At 39.5% G+C, this 20117-nt stretch overlaps 1 protein-coding gene across 6 annotated transcripts in view; it reads left to right on the top strand.

Annotated features, from left to right (window-relative positions):
- CSNK1A1 (casein kinase 1 alpha 1) overlaps positions 1-17366 on the top strand; it is a 69766-nt gene extending 52400 nt beyond the window's left edge. For 2 of the 6 annotated variants that reach the window (XM_040344516.1, XM_040344522.1), the window contains 7 exons: positions 1754-1837; positions 3674-3813; positions 4924-5002; positions 8967-9041; positions 9263-9369; positions 10228-10376; positions 15567-17366. In XM_040344516.1, coding sequence (XP_040200450.1) covers positions 1754-1837; positions 3674-3813; positions 4924-5002; positions 8967-9041; positions 9263-9369; positions 10228-10376; positions 15567-15574 — 642 coding nt within the window. In that variant the 3' untranslated portion in view covers positions 15575-17366. Of the gene's footprint in view, positions 1-1753; positions 1838-3673; positions 3814-4923; positions 5003-8966; positions 9042-9262; positions 9370-10227; positions 10382-15566 lie in introns of those variants that run through there. The other 4 variants (XM_040344518.1, XM_040344520.1, XM_040344521.1 and 1 more) reach the window with 4 other exon arrangements.
- The last annotated feature ends 2751 nt before the right edge of the window (positions 17367-20117 follow it).

Genomic DNA, 20117 nt, shown 5'->3' with positions numbered 1-20117 from the left:
AAAAAGATATGGCTAGAGATCTATATATCTGTCTCCACATATAATCGTTGGCTATTTTGACCTGCGCCATCCCATTTTTAAACTGCTCAGCCAGTGAAGACAAATATTGCTTGACTTTAAAATTTGGTGATTTCCTAAATCGATAAGATACTATTTCTAAAATCATCCCCAGAGATGTCTTTCTGAAAAATGCAAGTGTTTAGAAAATTGGAAGTGTGCAACAGCAGCATTGGAGTGCTGGATTTGTATCTATGGGGCAACCATAGACTGGTAAATGGACCCACGCTGCTCTCTGACACGATGCTTAAAGGAAACCTGTAGTGCCAGAATATGAAGGTTTCCAGTTATAACCAACCCCTCATTAAATCCTAGTTAACAGGTTAAAATTTAGTTGAATGGCTTTAATATTTTGTAAGGCACCGAGTGGGAGTAAGTATGCAGATCTCTTCTAATTTTACTTTAGTGTTGTGGTCTGCATGCCCATTTCAGATCAATGACTTGAAGCAAACTGAACGCAACAATATAACTTCCAAGAGAAAGCTCAATAATGTGCAATAGTGATCATTAAATTCCTATTCAAACAAGCATGCCAATGTTTTCTGCAGTATTTTTATTTGCAGTCTGCATACTAGGACATGAGCCATGTATGCTACATTCAAGGCATGCCTCTGGTGATTATCATGGTGTAGTTTCAAGACCTCAGGTGGCTGCTGCTGTCTTAGCTGGTCATGTGCCGTACTGTGGCAACTGCACCACTCCCACAGGATAGGTGCCATAAAGAATCCAAAGATGGCTAAGCGACTAGCATTGGATATCCAGCAGTTGCAGCCTCCATATTTTCACAGCTCAGGTTTCCTTTGAGTTCCTTCAGCGTGGAGTCTTAACCTTTTTTTCTTTTAATTACCCAATGTTTGTGTTTACCCCTATCTTTCCCTGACATTTTCTCCCCCCACTCCTTACTTCATTTAGCCCTCACTATTGCATTTTTTTGTTTTTCTGTCAAAGACCAGTACCCCAGTCTGTTGTATTTTTCTTAAATTTTTAATCTCAACCAAAATGTGGATCTATTTTTTTTTTTTTTTTTGTGTCACTTTTATGTATATATTTAGTGTAACATATTTGGGTTATAAGGCAAGTTACATTCCCACTAAACAGCAGTTAACATTACTATTTTAGGAAATGTAATTGGCAGGACTTCCTGGTAATCTTGTTCCAGTTATCAGACATTTTTTCTTTATATTGATAAGAATTTCTGCTCCTATAGCAACAAAGCCCTGCATGCTTACTGTACTCTTTCAGGTGACAAAATGCCTTACACCTCTTCCTTACTGAAGATTTTCTGCTAAATCATTTGGATGGATGATTGAGGAAGGGCATTTTGGGAAATGAAGAAATCTCCACCTACTTAACTTCCATAAAGGATGAGCCCTTTGTTCATTTGCTATAGAAGGCGTAGGTGTGTTCCAGTCCTTATATTGTCATTTGGGTACTGCCATTTGGTAACCAGCAAGTGGATAGTGTCATGACCTTTAATGACCTCTTCTTAAATCTAACATTCACTATAAATCCGTTTTGAATTTGGAACTAAAATTTAAGTGACCCTTAGCTGCCAAGTGGAAAGAGGATGGCATTTGACTCCCCTGTTTTTTTTTGTTTTTTTTTTTATCGCCTCGGTGTTGCCTGTCTGCGCCGGCCATTGTTGCATTGTAAGCAATACTGTTTGATGCACTGCCACCCTCTATTGTCTGTTCAGTGTTTCGAATCTCCAGTGGGGAAGAGGAAAAGAAGCATGACTGTTAGTACTTCTCAGGACCCATCTTTCTCAGGATTAAACCAGGTCTGAAAACTGTCTCCTATTCCAACTTCCACCCCAAATTCATGTGCTTTTCTTATCCTTGGTTTTTCCCTTCTTTATTTTAACCAAACAATCTAGGCCTTGCACAAGCACCTCTTATGTTGGCATTATTCAGACATACTTGGCAAACATGTAACATTACTAAGAAATTTTCTTGGCCTTTTCTTTACTCAGTGCTGAATGTTTGCGTGCCTTTTTGATTTCCATTGGTTTTGCTTTTATTTTTTTGTGCAACTAGCATAAGAGCATGCTTCTGAGATGAGGAAACTGTAAACCATTTTACATCCTTATTAGGCCTCTGTCAACCATGTACTTTGGATCCTTGTGCCAGTATCTTAGCCTCTCTGGCACAGTTGCATTTGTTGTAACTAATTATTTGAATAGGTTTTAGCTGCATATCTCAGCAACACGTTTACCATGTGTATATAAAAATACACCTGTCGGCAGTGTTTTTCATGTGCCCATCTGAGTAGTTTGGACTAAATGAACATTCTGTGTTGAAGTATTGTAATGATGTGGATTTATTTGATTTCAAGCCTGAAAGTTGGCATGCAATTGTCAGTTAATACAGTGGATTCATTTAGTACTTAACCCAGTTAGGATTTTGTCAATGAAATAATACGAATTGAGAAGGAGGGAAAACAGGCCTTCATTGTTTTGGCAGTTGATCTATGGCCTATTTTTTTTTTTATGGTGTTTGGCTGTTGCAACATTGTTGTGTGTACATGGTGGTAACATTTTTGTCAATTCAATGTAGTTATACTTTTCGAACCCCTGTGGATGTGTTAATGTACCAATTAAGAACTCGTATATAGAGCAAGACTTTTAGGTTATATAATGTATTGTTTAAACAGTTGGTCTTACTGCTATGGTGCTGTATGCGTTAAGGTTGCAGTGCTTGTAGCTCAACACTGAGGCTAGCCCTTGGTAATCTCACACTTAAACCTTGGATAGAAGAAGGCCAAGCTGCATGGTTTTATCCTTTTTGTTGGTACGTGTCCTTGGCAGCTTGTAGGAAATATCATCTGTGTGTGGTCAGATGCTGTTTACAGTTTTCATTAGAAATTATTTATTTTATTTTTGGTTTTGTTATTTTCATGTTGCTGTAGTGAGAATGCAGTATAAGCTCAGTCATTGCATGTCTGTGCATGTTCCTGATAAGTTGGCACAAATCTAGAGTTTCAGAACTTGAGGCATTGAACATTGTGAAGGCAGTTACTGCCTTTGTCTAGCTGAAGAACTTCTTTCAAGTATACCTTTTTTTATTTACCATTTATTTTAATTTGCATGCATAAGCGAGCATTCTTGCCTAGTCTTTGTAGTTGTAGGCCGCATGGTTAAAAACACTATCATACGTGATAACGGGTGCTAGTTCCTGCTATCTTGGCTCAGACAGCCAGTTTCAGTAAAAAATTGAATTTTTAAATGATTGGCGATTTTCTAAATTTGAACACTTAAAATGTGCCATGCATGGACATATTGGACATTTCAGTGATGCCTACATGTCCGCGTGCCTGACCATTCATTTTGGTGAAAGTGTCATAAGCCAAGTGTTTACTGTAGCTTTAAATTATTGCTACCCTTTTTCAATTTAAAGGAATCTTCATTTTATGTATATATTAGTCACTAACCAGCTGAATGTAAAGCTTTTAATCTCGCCTTCCAATAACTTAAAAAATCAGATGGCAATATATGTATATAATTTTTTTATTTTAATGGACGGTTGTTGTGTTGTGATTAGAGCATGTTCTAATTTTCAAAGATTTTGATTTGTACTAGTGATCTATGCTCTAACTTAATTTTTTTTTTCTTCACAAGTTATTCCTTATAGACTTTGGTTTGGCCAAAAAGTACAGAGACAACAGAACAAGGCAACACATACCATACAGAGAAGACAAAAACTTGACTGGCACAGCTCGCTACGCTAGTATCAATGCCCACTTAGGAATTGAGCAGAGGTAATGATCTCAGTTGAGTAGTCAGAATTTTGTGTTTCGAGAGTTTGATAGAAAATCCCTTTTACAATTCTTGGTGGTTAAAGTGTAATTTCACCTTTACAGAAAATCTGTAAGGTGATCTTACACAGATACCCCTGCCCAGTCCCGCTGTACAGGAGTCCTGCTATCATGCTCTGTCAGGGACTAGAATGCCGCTTCACCAGAATTTGAAATGCTCCTGGCTTTCTCTTCTGTCCTTGCAGTGCTGACAGGACAAGCTAGACAAATTCTGATTGGTCAGCGCTGTCCATGTGACAATGCTAACAAATTAAAATGATTCTTGTCCGTACACACTGAGAGGTATATAATAAAGATTAAGCTGCAGGGATTTCAAATCCTCGGACCGGTGAAGCATTGTTCTGGTCCATGACAAAGGGTCGTGGGACTAGAACGGGGCAGGGGATCCAGTGCAAGTTCACCTTGCAGATTTTCTATAAAGGGGAACTTGTGCTTAAACATGATTGTTTTGTGGCACTGGTGTGTTCTAGGTTCCCAGCTAAATTGTGAGCCCCTTTCATACAGTCTGTATTTTTTCCCTGTGTACTCAGTGCTACATAGCCATGGGGGAAATAACCAGTTTTTGTCCAGAACTTTTTTTTTTTGTTTAAAGTGTTTAAGAGTGCAAGTCATTTGTAATTTTGCAATCACTGTAATAGAACATTTTAACGCCAGGAAGTATAGCTATACTTTGAGCACTACAGCTCTAATATACTGAAGCCACACTGTTTGTCCGTCTTGGCTGTGTACTGGATTTTGGAGAGCAGAAAGTCTCATGAAGGAGGCTTATCATGAAGTTGAGGTTTTCATGCTTTTCCAATGTCCTATCTGTGTGGTGGTTTTGAAAAGTTCTGATTAACTGAAGTCTAACATTTGCTATAACTTTGAATCTAATTGGACTGGTCATGTTTGACCTCAGTGATGTGTATCTGAACTACTATATTGAATGATTGGTAACTTTAACCCTATTACAACAATGATTAATGGCATTAGGATGCAGTGTACAATTTAGTAGGCTGGTAGCTCTGTACCAAATGTAATGTAAAGTCTTCTTATTGTGTGTTTCCTTTTCAGTCGTCGTGATGATATGGAGTCTCTAGGATATGTACTAATGTATTTCAACAGAACTAGCCTTCCTTGGCAAGGGCTGAAGGTAGGTCATGTCATATTTTGCAGGTAACCTCACAGGTAGATGAAGCAATGCCTTCTGCTAATTTAATTTGACTATCTATGGTTATCTACAGTATATGAAATGGTCATTAGGTGTTAAGGACTGGATTTAGAAATGGTGTGGTAGAGATAGTTAGAATATGGTGTTAGAAAGCAACCATTTATCTGTTTAAAAAACATTTGACCAGAAATTGGGGCTGGTAGAAGTGGTAGTGACCATGAGCATACTTAATTTAGCAAACCTGACTACCCCTTTCCTTAAAATTTTTAAATCCCTCTTGTGTAAGGTTAGCAAGTACTCGCAAAAAGGCTAAATCATAAAAAAATAAACAAAGCAGTGCCCAAATGTATGTCTTCTGCAGAGGTAGCTATAAGGTGCACATATTTTGTCTGCTGAATATGGTTCAACTTTTCATTGGGAATTATTCTTCCAGTTGTACAATCTTATAGTGAAAGAGAAGCCTGACTATTCTTAATGTTCCCTTCCCCTTCTCTACCTATCCTGTCTAAAAAAAATGTGTATTTATCTGTTTAGTCTGGTCATGTGAACTGGCAGCTCTAGCTCCCCTGAGTCGGTGACTGGTTGCTGCAGGAGAGGAGGGAGCGTTGACATCGGCTGTGCTATAGGAGCCTCTGGGTGATGTGACGTCTTGCAGACTTTTATTTTATTAATTTATTTTTTAATACACGTTAGGCAGGATGGGTAAGGACGGTTAAAGTTTTGTATTTTCTTCCACTTTAAAGTTCAGCTGAACTTTAAAATTTGCTATGTAATGGGCACAATTAACATTTCCAAACATTCCCTAAGTAGTAACCTGAAAAAATGTACCCTTTTTGTTTGAGGTTTCCCCTGAAGTATAGCTGTGCACTTTGTGGTACACGGGGCATCTAGGCTCTCCTGTGTCTACAGCCTTGCAGCTGCATATCTGCAATGTGAGATGTAAAACTCTGCTGTCTGACTTCTAGTGTCACTGCTTTCCTGCTCCCTGTTCTTGCTAGAGGCTCTAATGTTAGTAAGTGATGCACAAACAGTGCAGAACAAGGCATGGTTAGACAGTAATGGGGAAAGATCGGCTGCAGAGAGACAACAGCCAATGCTGCTAACTAGTCATTTGCCCTATGTCTGCAATTTATTCATAGCTGCTACAATTCAGTTCCTCTCTAACTGTATTGGGGTGAATGTGTGGGTATATAGCATAGGAGTTGAGCGTAGGATCGGTGGCTTTTAGATGTTAAATTTTTAGCAGCCAATAGCACTATATTGGTGGTTTTCATGCATTTGTTTCTTTATAAAAGCAGTGCTGCAGCCTTGACTCCCAAGAGCCTGCCCTCACACAAGAGGGGATTAAACCAGATTGGTGCACCAGTTTGTAAATCCACACAATCGGTGCTATATGCGTCAAATGTAAAAGTGGTTGTAATCCCTTACATATAGCCACTGAAGCGATTCGCCTCAGGTGATGCATAGAGATGAAACCAAACCTCCTACATAATTTGTACCTGTTTAACTGCAACCTTCCTCTGTAGAGCCTTCTAAAAACACAAAGCGCAAAATATATTTCTCAGCAGTAGAAAGCTGGGGGTGGGGAATCTGTCTAGCACTGCAGAGCTGGAGTGTAATCTGATGGCTACGTGGAGGGAAGGAACACACCCTGTACAATGATTCATAGAAGAAAACGTGCAGAGCCTCTGGGTCACCTGCTGTGTGCTGGAGGGGGTGGCTGTCTCATTGCAGGCTGTTCAATTGGCTTAGAGTTCCAAGAGGAACTAGACTCTTGGTGCTTTAGTTTCAGAATAGTACACACTAAAGAGGGATATGCTTTGTTCATTTTTCATGTCTGAGGTTTACAACCACTTGAACATGTCAGAATAAATGTAAATTAAGTAAACTGAAGCAGCAGAGTGTTGAAACATTTGTGAAAGACACCAGACAGCTAAGTGCAAGTTAATGAAGTAGAGGAGGTAGCTTGCGGAATTGTGCTTAATTGGGACACTAGTCTATTACAGCACATAGTTTATATAAAAGATTTGGCTATTGCAGGACTCGACAAAATCCGGCTGTCCGGTCACAATTGCGACATATTGTGACCTGGCGCCCGTGGAAGCTTAGGCCTGCAGAAGGCCTCAAAGCCGCAGCCTAAATTACCGGCGGGCCCGCTGCGATCGTGCGGTGTGGGCGCAAGGAGACACAAAATCCTGTGTCTGCGTGCGCCCCCACCCAACACGGCGCGCCCGCCGGTAATTGAGGCTGCGGCCTTCTGCAGGCCTAAGCTTCCTTCTGGTGCCATCTTGTGGTGGCTGTTGTCATTACAAGTAAAGCAGCAGTTCTAATGTGTTTTTCACTGTTTTCACTGCCATCTCCTTCCCTCTAATTAGAACCCCCAAACATTATATATATTTTTTTATTCTAACACCCTAGAGAATAAAATGGCGGTCGTTGCAATTCTTTCTGTCGCACCGTATTTGCGCAGCGGTCTTGCAAGCACATTTTTTTGGGGGGGGGGGGATACATTTTTTTTAATTAAAAAATAAGACGCCAGTAAAGTTAGCCCAATTTTTTATTTTTTTTTACATTGTGAAAGATAATGTTACGCCGAGTAAATTGATACCCAACATGTCACGCTTCAAAATTGTGTCCGCTCGTGAAATGACAAACTTTTACCCTTTAAAATCTATAGGCGGCGTTTAAAAAAAAATTCTACAGGTTGCATGTTTTGAGTTGGAGGAGGTCTAGGGCTAGAATTATTGCTCTCGCTCTACCAATCGCGACGATACCTCACGTGTGGTTTGAATACCGTTTACATATGCGCGCACTACTCACGTATGCGTTCGCTTCTGCGCGCAAGCTTGACGGGGTGCATATTTTGGCTCCTAACTTTTTTAGCTGGCTCCTAGATTCCAAGCAAATTTGTCAAACCCTGGGCTCTTGTCACCTTGCCCCATGCGGTCTCAATGCAGACAGGGCAATTTGGCTTGTTTCCTATGGTATCAGTTTGCGGCATCCAATACTTTTGTGTGTGAAGTAGGTTTTGATGTCACCGCATCAATAGAAATTAAAGCGTAACAAAATCTTATCTACAGCCAAGGAAGCCGCCATCTTGTTTCATCTGCAGTTGCCATTGTGCTGCTGCATGTGTGATCAGTTAAGACACCAGCCATGTGATGGCTGGACAGTTCGGTTGAGAGCCTAAGCACATGGACAACTGTGACTGTTCTCATTGAAGGCATGCATTTGAGCCTAGGTTCACTCCTATGCGGATATGAGAGCTGGGTTTTCCACAGGCACAGCAGCCCATTAATTTCAATGGACTGCTGTGCCTTCTCAAACGCAGGGGATGGGCCCCTGCAGCATTTCAGAAATCGCTGCCCACACACTGTGCGTTGTGCGGTTTCCAGTGTGGGTTTGATTGTCCAGTGTTGGGGTTAATGGCATCCACATGCATCAGCGCATTTTTCTGTGGGAAACGGGTAAAACGATGGGTTTAGCTCTGCTTTAAGTGTCACTTGTGGCCTTTCCAAAAAGTTCTAACCAGGGGAAAAAGTTAATCATTGTGATGTTTTTTTAACATTTTTTAAAGATCAAAAGACAAGAAAATTAGGACCATTCAACAGGGACATTCTCTAGCGAGAACTATGTTGGGTAATTTGGGTCATTCCTTGAGTTCAGTTTTCAACATCAGTGGCTATAGAAAGCGGTTATTTTATAGAAGGACATTTATCAAAACTATAACCAATCCACTTTGATCTTCAGCTTGTTCAGTTGAGAATTGAAAGCTAGGAGCAGTTTGGTTGGCATGCTCTGCTCCTCCAGGTTCTGTCCACTCAAGTTTTTTTTTTTTATAAATTCCCCTCAGTGTTTACTGGGCATGTTAATTAGGCTGTTGAGCATTTTCTTCTGGAATGTTTTTTTTCCTTGTACAAATGTATAAAATGACCTGGTTCCACAGGCAGCAACCAAGAAACAGAAGTATGAAAAGATCAGCGAAAAGAAGATGTCCACTCCTGTTGAAGTTTTGTGCAAGGTAAACCTACAGCTTATTTTAAAATTATGGTTATTGCAGTGTGGCTGTATTTAATATGGCATTTTAAGAATGTACCCATGCCGGTTAGCAGGGTGACTGTTTTTACATTACACATTTGTCAAATGCTCGTCTAAAAATATTTTAACTTTTGATTTGACAGTGGCGATCTCTAATGATTACGCTGCATATTGGCTGATGACCCTTCTCATTTCTTTGCACAGGGATTTCCTGCAGAATTTGCCATGTATCTCAATTACTGTCGTGGATTGCGCTTTGAGGAGGCACCAGATTATATGTATCTGAGGCAGCTCTTCCGAATTCTCTTCAGGTTAGTGTTTGCTTCTTTTCGTTTTTAAAATCCTAGATGTTGATGGAATATATATTTGTGGCTGGTTATTAAAGCGGAGTTCCATCCAAAATAGAACTTCCGCTTATCCTAACCCCCACCCCCCCTTCTGGTGTCGCATTTGGCACCTTTCAGAAGTGAGCAGATACCATTCTAATGCAGGTAGTTGCTCCCACTTTTGGCGAAAGATCGCCACAGTATCCGTGGCGATCTACGCCATGCCTGACCCCCCTCCTCCGTCCTCCCCGCTTTCTTTTGGGAAACACACAGGTCCCAGAAGACAGCAGGGACCAGTCGGAATGTGCCGCCATGCGACTTGCACATCTGCAGTAAGGAAACGGGCTGTGAAGCCACAAGGCTTCACTTCCTGATTCCCTTATTCAAGATGCTCGCTCCTCCAACCAGAGCCGAGGAACGGGTCAGTTTTGGGTGAGGACATCGAGGGCACCCTGGACAGGTAAGTGTCCTTATTTTAAAGTCGGCAGCTGCAGTAATTGTAGTTGCTGACTTAAAAAAAAAAAAAAAAAAAAAAAGTATTCTTAAAGCGCAACTCCGCTTTAAGAAAAACTGATTATAGCAAATAAGACATCTAGTTTAATTATCCACACTGTCCAAAAATTGTCCATGCTTTATGCAGGGTTACCTGGTGAACAGTTTCATGCTTATCCTCTGTGCCTGACAGTTGGATGATATTCTACTAGAGACAGACAGGGCATGCACTATTTTCCACAGTGTAAATGTGTTAAGACATGGTTGAGACTTTAGGTATTGGGCTTAGTTTTATTATACTCCCCTCCAACTTCAAAATAATGAATCCATATTGTTTGTGCTTTCTTTCAGAACCTTGAACCATCAGTACGACTACACATTTGACTGGACAATGCTCAAGCAGAAGGCAGCTCAGCAAGCAGCCTCCTCCAGTGGGCAGGGCCAGCAAGCCCAAACCCCCACAGGCAAGCAAAGTGACAAATCCAAGAGTAACCTGAAAGGTTAGTAGCCAAGAGCCAAGAGACGTTTCAGGGAAAACAGTAAATTCTTAGGAAAAACAAACCATTGAAATATTCATAACTGATAGTGTTAGATCGAGGAGGTGTTATGATACCAATTCGGCTTATTAATGGAGAAAAATTTAAAACATTAAAGACGTCCTTGGAAGATTTGACTACTAACTTTAAATTCAGATTTCCTTATTTGTGTATCAATTTATTTATGACAATCTCTCATCTTCTGGGATTTTGGGTCATCTTAACTGCACCTCTTTCATACGTTTAACTCCCTTTTCCAATTGTGGGCACCAGTTTCTGGTGGTGTGAATGTGAAGGCTTCTTGGTTCACATTCCTGGACCTAACACTTAAAGATTGCTGGGAGTTCAAGCTTCCTTCTTGCTGTAAACTCTACAGCTACCTTCCCAACCCTTGGTCCTTCTGATGCAAAAGGGATTTGTTGCCTGATTCGGGTCCCTTTTGACATCCAATTATTGGTAAGGAAATGGTGATGGTCTTAATACAAAAATCGCAGGAAAATTGTGACAGCCTTTTTAAGCGTGCATATTCTGTACAGTTTTAATTATCAAAGGTTGATAAATCCAAATTATAGATAACAGCTTGAAGGAAAATTAGATTTCAAAGCTGAATTTTTCATTTGGAAACTGGCGCCCTTCTCAGTCACTGACCTATGGGGGACATCTTGTTTGTGCGCAGGCTTGACCTATGACAGTAACTAAAATATGCTTCATCAAATGCAAGTCACCATTTTTGATAGCTTTGATCTTGACAGATCTCATGAGCCAGCATACATGGACTTAAGTGTTACGTAGAGCTCCTAACGTGGTTGAGGAGCCTAAGCTGCCAAGACTTCTGCATTTAAGGCAGGCATTTTGTAGCTCGTTCACTTTATTTTATTGGACAGCTCTACTTCAGGGCTGTTTAGGCTCTTGATTAAAAAGCATCAAAATGTGTGATGGCTTATTTAAACAGGGCACATTCTTTTAAAATGATCCATTCTCCCCATTGTGGCATCCTTTGATTACTGCACATATACGCACAGTCTGTCATGGTTTTCCGAACTGACAAAATTGGTGGCTTTATTTTTGGCCTGTAATTGGCTTCATTAAAAATGTATATTTAACAATTGCATGTTTTCAAAAACAACCGCAATTACAAGAAGGTTGGGACGCTGAGTAAAACCAAATGCAATGATTTCTCACAAAACCATATTCAAAATCGAAAATAGAAAACCTAAATTGTTTAGACTGAGATAATCTACAATTTTTGGCGAAAAGGTAATTTTGAAATTGATGGGTGCAAATCTTCTGAATTTTTTGGGGACAGGGCACCAGCTGGCAAAGCAAGTGGTACCAACAAGGAAGAGCTGTAAGAACATTTTGCAACTAATTGGGTTAATTATCAACAGGTCAGTAACATAACTGGCTTTTTAAAATGCCATCATAGAAAGTCAGTGTGTTCAGGCTCTCAGGAGGCACTGAAATAAACATGATTCTGTGATGGACATGCTTCCAAAAATGGAATGTCTCCAAAAACCACTGTCTGTGAACACAGTTTACTGTGCCAGCCAAAAATGCAGGTACAAGGTAAAGCTCTATCATGCAAAGAAGCTATATTCTGAACATGATCCAGAAACGCTGCAATCTTCTATGGGCCAAAGCTCATTTAAAATGGTCTGCTGCAAAGTGGGAAACTGTGGTTAGACTAATCGAAATGTGACATTCATTTTGAATACCATGGGCGCAGCATTCTTCAGACTAAAGAGGGACCTTCCGGCTTGTTGTCCCCACTCGCACAAAAAAACTCTGCTATAGAGTGCATTAGTGTGTATGGAATAGACCTCTTGCATGTCTGGAATGGCATCAATTCTGAAAGCTATCCATGTTTTAGAGCAACATATATATATGTTCAGACAAGAATAGGAAAACCTTTCTCTCCCAAAATGCCTACTTGTCGATTTCCAGACATTTACGGTATGGTGTTACCATGGTAAACATTTAACTTTTTTGGAATTGGGGTTGTACTTTGCCATGTCTCAGCTTTTTTGAGATGTGTTGCTGCCGTCAATCTAAATATTATTTTTCTTAACGGTTCATTTTCTCAGTTTAAACATTTATTTTATTCACAATTGAAAACCTATATGGGTTTATGAGATTAGCAAATCATTGCATTCTGTTTTTATGTAGATTTGAGTCACAACTTTTTGGAGAATTTGGGGTTGTATGCATTTCCTAAGCAAGACCAAGATATGAACTCCATTGTTTTTACACATTCTTCAGAACTGTATTGCTTATTTCAAGACCATGGATGACTGAGCTTGGACAACTTTATTAAACATGTTGCTGTTTACAGGTCTTCAGCACTGCTGGCGAACATCAGTGAAGCTATCCGCACACAGGGAGGATGTGGAAATCTGACGTATATTGTAAATGTAGTGCCAGGGCAATGTAGTCAACCTTGCAGTATGTTTTAGCTATTCCAAATTGTCTTTTAAGAGGAAAATGCCAATGTTTATATTCTTCCCCCATCTGTTGTGATCTTTATCATGTGCATTACAAGTCCTGTTCCCTTCTCAAGCGCCACTTAGGGCACTCGTACTACATTGTCCTTTGAATCTAACAGTGGTTTTGGAGGTTGCGTTATTTCCACAACAGAAATGGGAAATTGCACTATAGAGCAGGCCTCAAATACATTATGATGGCACTAACACCTTGGAACTACAACGTAAGGCTATGTAGAAAAGTCACTTATTTTAATTGGTTTAAAACAAACCCTTTATGGTCCGTGTTATGCTGGCCATACACTATATACGAAAAATCGTTCATAACCATTTTCGAAAAATGAACATTCAGTTGTGAAAGCAAACAATGGTGCCATCATGTAATATGATAAATCGTTCAGTGGACATCAAATTTTTTTTTTTTTTTTCATATATAACTAGTGCAAACAGTTTGGACTGGAAATACATTAACCTTCCAATTTATCGTTCAGCAGAACGTTTCCAAACTCGTTGTTTTTTTTTTTTTGGCTCAAAACGTCCCAGCCGATTACCGATTTGTGCCTATTAACTGGCTGAAAAACTAACGAACTGTCTAAATACCTGAAGTTTTGTTTTGTATAGCGTATGGGCCAGCATTAGTTTGTTTTTGCTTGCTGGATCGGTTAATTAATAAACCTTGTTTAATTCTTATTTGCTTATTGCACTTGTAGTGCACTTTAAGGATTAGCTTCTGCATTCATTTTGTATGTAGAAGGAGTTTTATTTAATGGACGGTCAGGTTTTTGTTTGGACTGACGCAGAGTTCTGTTTCCAGTCATCAGCCATTCACTCACCAGGAAACCTGTATTGCTTGGTGTGTTATGCTTATGCTGTGACATCCAGCGCTCTGTGATGTGAGGGATAGAACTTCAGTCAGTGTTGCCAAAGCAGTCATGATTCATTACTCAGTGTTAATTGCACCCTTTGAAATGAATAGATAAAGATGCTGGGTAGTTGGACTAAGATAACTGATGCTGTTAATGGAAAATAATTTGATGCTTTCTTGGAGATATTTGCTATAGTTCCACCTTTGCTGCACTATATGGTTATTGTCTGTTGATCAGTGTATCCTAGCTACTTTGTTTTGTTTGCTTTTGTGTCCATGTCTGCAGACAATGCTCCCCTTTATATTATTAATGTAAAGAAAATGTACCTACAGGCAGCCTGCTGATTGCCTAACAGGTTGTCACGTGTTTTTTTTTTTTTTTTTTTAGTTATACAAGTAACACTAAATACTGCATGAACAGTTTCTTCATAGTGTGTGACTACACTGTCCCTATACTGGGATGATGTTAAAGGTTCGCTTTATTTTAGTGTGCCTTTTTAGAAGGCTTTGCCTGCTTTTCATGTGCTCTCCCCCAGCAACCATGTTCATGCCTTAACACTTTTGAGAACAGAATGCATATATATAGGGTGTGTGGGTCTTTAACTCAACTCTCTAGTTTGGAGCAACTCTGTTGGTGCCCAATGACCTATCATCGCAGATGGCTCATGGCCAACTACTGGTGATTAGGAGCTGGTAGGCATGGTTCCCAGTGAAGTCAGCACTGTTCAACCACTCAGTGTGGCATGTTCAGAAGCCACACCTACTGGCTTCAGGCATCATGGCCCATTTATTGCTTCATCTGGTTTAAAGGGGTAATAATAAAGCTCTTTTTACAGTATTTTGAAATATGGTTTTGTAAGGTCAGATTCACTTTGTGCCTAGAGCTGGCTATAGATGGATCAACATGCGGAACCAGTCACATTTCCATCTGCGCGTGGCTGCCCTGCAACAGAAGTTGGTAATTTGAGCGATTAATCTGCCGAAGGGACATGCTGGAAATCTTTTGTCAATCGCCAGCCTCAGTTGCTGATCAGTGTATTCTGACAAATTTCCACTGTCAAACGATCTGGTGTTCTGTAGAAGTGCTTGCACATGTGCAGGATGGAGCCGTAATCCTAGCTGATTTGCCGATCAGCTGGAGTGACGTAACCAGGACTCAAGCACACATCGTAGGAGGTATCCTTCGATGGGAGGTGCCATTTCACGGGCACAATTGAAACATATGCAAAGAGCGGAGGGAGATCGTAATTCTCACATTGTGCCTCGCTGTTGCGTGTTGTCACTGTCCGGTTTTGTCGGTGAAAGGGCGAGTAGCAACACAGACAAAACCAGCCCTTCAATACAGCCACTAGGGGGGGTGGGAGGGGGTGCGTCGCTTATCAACAGCGGCATGGAGGATTCCTCCATCCACCAAATTGTATGTGCATGGAGGAATCTTCTTCCCCTTTTTTTTTTTTTTTTTTTTTTTTTTTTTATTTATATTGCAGCCCACAGTCTTAAAGCAAAAACTACCAGTCTATGGCCAGCTTCAGAATATGAATTTCAGTCTAGATTTTGTTATTGACTTAGTTGCTAGTATTTCTAAAATGTTTCTTTCCTACAGACCATGTTTAATAATGTAACCATAAAATTGGGTTTATTGCCCTTGGTCACTGTTCTGTGAAACTGATATAACTTACCAGTTTACAGACGCTTCCACACATTTCAGTTTTGGTCTTGCTTGTGATATTCATTTTTGTCATGTTTATTTTTTTTATTTTGCCTCCTATGACTTAATAAAACTGGTGCCTCTGTTCCTCTTCCCAACAGGATTTTGAATTAAAATAAAAGGAGCTGACATCGCAGATCCTGGCACGAGCTGGACCCATCACTCCCTTAAAACCTAGAGATTTTAGTTCATATGTACACTTGGCAGTTGTTGTGGGAGACCATTTACTTGGTGTAATACGGAACTTAATTTCAGTCTAAACTGGCTACTATCGGCGTCCGATGTGCCGACCAGTAGCTGCTGTTAATAATTGTGAATATCACTAAAGATAGTGAAACATGGTGTCCAGTTTTTTTTATCGCAATTTTTTCCCTCATGAAAAAATGGGACAGGTGGTTCAATTATCTGGCGGCTGACAGTGGTAGAAGAAATTGTGCGTATGCCAATTATTTTTTTCCCCCCCTATGGTTAACCTCTCGAACCTTAACACAGCTTACTTCTTTGACTGCAGAAGAGCAACGTGAAGTGGTTTCCTAAAGACAGTTGCGAAGACCCTTGTCTAAAAGAAACAGTTCTCCATTGTTCCTATATATACAATTTTTTTTTTTTTTTTTTTTTTTTAAGTTGTACACTTAAACATTCTTAGCCGTTGCACTGTTTGGTCTACCTGTTGTACACTGGTATTCCTGCAGTGAGTGAGTAACTAGACATTGATTTTGTTTCCAAATGTTTGTCACTTTGTATGGTTGTTATGGCGACCACATGGCTCCAGGTTATTAGGACCTATTGGCACCGCAGATTCTCTTTGTAGAGAATGCTTTGGATATAGCAGATTACATTCACGGCGAGCTGCCAATTGTTGATAATCTGAAACCAATAAACGTCCCTAATTTAACCAAAGATTGCGATTTTAAGCCGATCATATGACTGAGCTTTCCTTGTTTTTAAATAAAAGGATGACTCCATTGCAGACCTGAAAAAAACATAGCAATTCTAGTCTTTATAAAATGGGAAAATTACTTGTACAAAGCAAGCTGCAACATTTTTTTCTTTCTTTTTTTGTCACACATCTAGTTAACATCTTAAAACCTTAAAAGCTTGTTTAAGTGGCTTAGAAAATGTAATCACTGTAAACATGATCTGGGCTATCTTTGTTTTTATTTTGAACTATTTTTGTTTGTTTACAAGTTCATTAAAAACTAAAAAAACTAAATGTTTCTGTACATAAACCAGATTTTATTTTAATTTTTTGGAACATTCTCAGATTCCATTGGACTACAAAACATGTAGGTTTCATCACATAACCTCTTGACAGTTATTTGTTTTTGCTTTGTTTCAACGCCTTGATTTCTATGTTACAAACAAATCATTTTGTAATGAATTGATCACGCTCGCACTGCTAAACAATATCTTCTGTGGTTTAGACCTAAAGTGCTACTCCATTTAAGTGAGTGTTAAAGTTGGAACTAAAGGAAAAACTTTTTGTTTTACATTTTTGATAGAGTAATGAAGGGTTATAACCCGTCAGTTTATTTTTTGCCATCTGTGTACCATTAGGGAGATTTATCTTCAATTCCCTCCCCATAGCCAAAACGAGAAGTTAAAGGAAATTATGCAAATTTTAGGAAATCTCTTGGATCCCCAAATCACCAGAGCTAGTGTCCCCATTTGAACATTTCCCCAATATGACTTTTTTGAGGACAACACAATTTGGGATTCTTTTACTTTTCACTTTAATGCTTAATGGTACACAGGACCAACATGTAAAGGGAATCTCCCTTGGCGCACACACCAATTAAAACTGACTGGGGTTCTAATCTATCACCACTCTATTCAAGCCTTGTTTTCTTCTGGGATGCCAGCAGCAAGATCCACCATAATAAAGCCTTTCCTTGCCAGAGTCTAATTTCTTCTATGTTCTGTGAAATAAATGACAGGTACACAAGGTCACGAGAAGCCTCTGGGCAGTTTGACCCTGGCATCTAACCTTTAGGTGGATTGAGCTTTTCGAAGGTGTTCCATTCATTTTTGGTTCTGACTTAATACGCATTCACTGAAACTGGTTTGGCTGTTTCTACATGACTTACGGCTCTGTTTCACATATTGGGAGTGCCGCAGCATTTTGTCATAAATATTTTTTTTATATATATTTAATTTGACATTACTTTTCAAATGTTTTGGGCAGGTGTGAAGAAATGCTGTAATTTAGGAATGCTTTCAAAAATAAATATTTTAAATTGTTTGTTTTTATCAACTTTCAAAATGAAAAGTGGAAAAAAAGCTAAATCAATGCTTAATGTGACTACACTTTGACTTCAAACCAGCATCAATTCCTGCACACAAGTTTTGGGGAAACTGTGCGGGTAGGTTGTTTCAAACATCTTGAAGAACCAACCACAGATCTTCTGTGGCTGTAGGCTGCCTCAAATCCACCTGTCTCCATGTAATCCCAGACTGACTCAATGTTAAAAATCAGGGCTCAAACCATCACTTCCAGGACTCCTTGTTCTTATGCTGTAAAGATCGCTCTTGGTGACATTGGCTGTATGTTTTGGGGGGCGGTCCATCTGCACAATATATTTGGGGCCAATCGCACACCTCCCTGATATGGCATGAAGGATAAGGATCTTCCTGTATTTTCTCAGCATTGAAGACACCATTGGTCGGGCAACACTGAGGACCACTAGTAGACACAGTGGTTGACCAAGGAAACCGTGCAGCAGATGAAAGAATGATTACTTCCTTTCAACAAATGGTGCCGTCTGCATAGAAGTGGGCTTCATGGAAGAATTGCACCAAAAATCCATACCTCTGATGTGGAAACAAGGCTAAGTGACTCGACTATGCATGAAAACTTAGACAGTGGATGGCAGAAAACCGGTAGCTGGTGCTTTGGACTGATGAGTCAACATTTGAAAAATATTTGGCTGTAGCAGGAAGCAGGTTGTTTGTATAAGGGCTAGAGAGTGATACAATGAGTGTCTACAGGCAACAGTGAAGCATGGTGGAGGTTCTTGGGGCTGAATTTCTGCAAATGAAGAATGGAGATTTGGTCAGCATCAATGGTGTCCTCAAGAAATACAGGCAGATGCTTATCCATCTTGCGATACCATCGGGGAGGCATGTGATTGCCCCCAAATTTATTCTGCAGCAGGACAGTGACTCCAAACATACAGCCAATGTCATGAAGTACTGTCTTCAGCATAGAGTCCTGGAAGTGATGAGTTGGCCCCCACCGAACACTGATATCAACATCGAGTCTGTCTGGCATTGCATGAAGAGAGAGAGACCGAAGGATTTGAGGCAGCCTACATCCACAGAACTACCTGCAGAGTTCCTTTAAAAACTGTGTGCAAGTGTATCTAGAAGAATTGGTTTTGAAGATAAAGGTTGGTCATGCCGAATATTTGGCTTTCTCTTCTGTTTCCATTTGGTTAAATGCTAAAATAAACTAATAACACTTCACTTACTAAATACAGAATTTTTTTTCACACCTGCCTAAAACCTTTGCACAGTACTGTGTAGAGAATATATATATATATATATATATATATATATATATATATATATATATATATATATATATATATATATATATATATATATAATATATATATATATCATTTTTTGCACGTCAATCCCAGAACAAGATATGCTGGTTGGGTCTGAACTTATATTTTTGTTACATGCATCTCTAAAACCTTCTGTGGCTGGAGTTAGATCTATAGTGTATATACAGCAATTGGCCAGTTTTGGGATTCATTTTAAAACACAATGGTTGTATCGTGTTCTGTGAGCCCCCCTGGATAGTACTCTGTTGCTCTATTTGTGGGTGTCACGATCTTTACAACAGGTGAATGTGGGGTGGTTGCTTTCCATGCAAAATTCACAAAAATATACAAAGTGCGCAGCAATTATGTGATTTGTAGGCATACTTATTTGTTTTGGACTAAGGCTGAACAGAAGATCCCTCTTGTATGCATTGTTCATTAACTCTTATTGTCCTTTTTTATATTGCCAATGGCATCTGCTCTGTTGGCTCACCACTTATCACTTTATAATGAACAGATATTGAAGCATTCAGCATGTAAACTGTGGTTGGGCCTGTGTTTTCAAACATATAACACATGTGAGAAGGTTTATTTATTTTCCAGGTTTAATGGAATGAGTGCTACAACCTGCCCAGTTTTAATAAAAAAAATTATTTGAGCTTATGTTAAAGTTCAGTAATCTGTTTTTATTCCTATGGATGGTTTTTTTTTTTTTTTTTGCCATAAAGAGATGGCTTGCATACCTGACCCACTGTAGTGTTCAAACTGGGAGACACACATTATGCATGTAACTAATTCTGGGAACTATTGAACGATTATAGTGACCCCCAAATATACTCAGAAGAGCAGTGCTTTTGACCAGCTAGTCTGGTTACTGACTATTTTGTTTCTATGCCCAGCTCAAAAGAATAAAGATCAGAATTCTGGTAATTGAACTGTGGAATCCGTTTATTTTACTATGCCACAAGCGATACAAAATGTGAGGCTGTCATGTCATCTGTTTAGTAGTTAGAGGATACATTTTTAAATTTCAGCTTGTGTATGAATGGATTTTATCCCTTCGTAAACTTAAAGTTCACATATTGTCAATGTTTTTAGTTT

Source organism: Rana temporaria, chromosome 3 (genome assembly GCF_905171775.1).
Source record: "Rana temporaria chromosome 3, aRanTem1.1, whole genome shotgun sequence".
NCBI lineage: Eukaryota > Metazoa > Chordata > Amphibia > Anura > Ranidae > Rana > Rana temporaria.
Note: the sequence above shows the minus strand (reverse complement) of the source record. Positions and strands in the feature narration are given on the sequence as shown.